Raw genomic sequence first — 1,466 nt, forward strand, 5'->3', positions numbered from 1 at the left:
TTATAGTTTAATCATTTCTTTCTTGGCCCATGCTAAACTCTTTTGCTGAGTTTCATTAAAAGTGTTTCTGTGATCCTACAGACTGACAAACCAAACTGAAAACACTGTCAGAGTAATAAGAGTCATGAAACGATCCGTAAAAACCAAGTTCATAAGATTTTATTTAAATATTATTCTGGATGTAATCACTATTTACAGCCTTAATGCATTCTTACATTGAAAAATAAGATGTATTTTGGAACAATGCAGTTCTTTGAAGCGTCATTTATAATAACATGATACACACTATGGGTCAGGGGTATTTCTGTCGATACACTGCTATCCAGTCACTTCAACATAATCAACACCGTGTCATTTAGCATCCATTGAAGCGACTTTACTCCTATGAAACAGAGCCATAACCCTCTGCCGGACCTCTTTGATCTGCAGGCCGTAGATCAGAGAGTTCAGGGCAGGCAGCACCACGTGTAGCATGACCGCCGCCACCTTCCTGTGGGCCGCCAGCTGAGGGAAGCGGTGCAGAATGATGATGATGAAGCCGGACACCAGCAGGATAGCGTAGACGGCCAGGTGAGTGGCGCAGGTCTGCAGCGCTTTTCTGTTCAGAGTCTTGTTCTTACTGCGCAGACACACCATGGCGATCCTCAGGTAGGTGAGCGTGACGCTGCCGATGGACGAGCCCAGCAGGACCACGGTGTATCCGAGGCCGTAGATGTTGTTGATGAGCACGCTCTCACAGGACAGCTTGAACAAGGAGGCGTTATTGCAGGAGAAGTGGACAATAATCCACCTGCAGCGAGACAGACGCACACTGAGGCCGATGAGGATCCCCACCAAGGGGAGGGGGATAGCCCACGCCCACACGGACAGAACCAGCACCATCCTGTGGGTCATGATGGTGGCGTAGCGCAGAGGGTTGCAGATGGCCACGTATCGATCGAACGCCATGATCATGAGCACGGTGTGAGAGGCGCTGGCGTGGAGGTGGACGCAGAAGGCCTGGACAACGCAGTCCGTGTACCGGATGACCCGCTGCGAGTCCGGCGTCAGGAGGTCCCGCAGAACATGAGGGATGATGATGGTGACCCCGAACACATCGTTGATGCTCATGTTGCACAGCAGGAGGTACATGGGCTGGTGGAGGCCGCTGTTCCTTAAGATCAGCACCACCAGGCCGATGTTGGACACCATGATGAAGAAGTATACGATTAGGAGAAGGATGAAGGAAGGAATATAAGACTGGGAGGGGAGATTGAACCCCTCTAGGATCAGGATATCTTTACCAAAAGTGCTGTTTTCCATAGCTTTCTATTATGTAGCAACACAGGCTTTTATATGTTAAAAGTTATATAGAGTTACAGTTGCAGAAAATCAAAGACATGTACCTGAAGATCTTTGAAAAAAGTCTCAATAAAGTGACTACAATGATTCTAAATATGCCCACATCACATAACAATGACTCGCTG

General features: G+C 48.1%; 1 protein-coding gene across 1 annotated transcript; it reads right to left on the reverse strand.

Annotated features, from left to right (window-relative positions):
• Positions 1 to 351: 351 nt before the first annotated feature.
• Positions 352 to 1,302, reverse strand: LOC117549072 (putative gustatory receptor clone PTE03). Its single transcript, XM_034220663.1, has one exon. The coding sequence runs from the start codon at positions 1,300 to 1,302 to the stop codon at positions 352 to 354; it is 951 nt and encodes a 316-aa protein (XP_034076554.1).
• Positions 1,303 to 1,466: the final 164 nt, after the last annotated feature.

Source organism: Gymnodraco acuticeps, unplaced genomic scaffold, assembly GCF_902827175.1.
Source record: "Gymnodraco acuticeps unplaced genomic scaffold, fGymAcu1.1, whole genome shotgun sequence".
Taxonomy (NCBI): domain Eukaryota; kingdom Metazoa; phylum Chordata; class Actinopteri; order Perciformes; family Bathydraconidae; genus Gymnodraco; species Gymnodraco acuticeps.

Coding starts and splice junctions, on each gene's coding strand:
- LOC117549072 (XM_034220663.1), bottom strand. CDS start 1,302: ATGGAAAACAGCACTTTTGGTAAAGATATCCTGATCCTAGAGGGGTTC.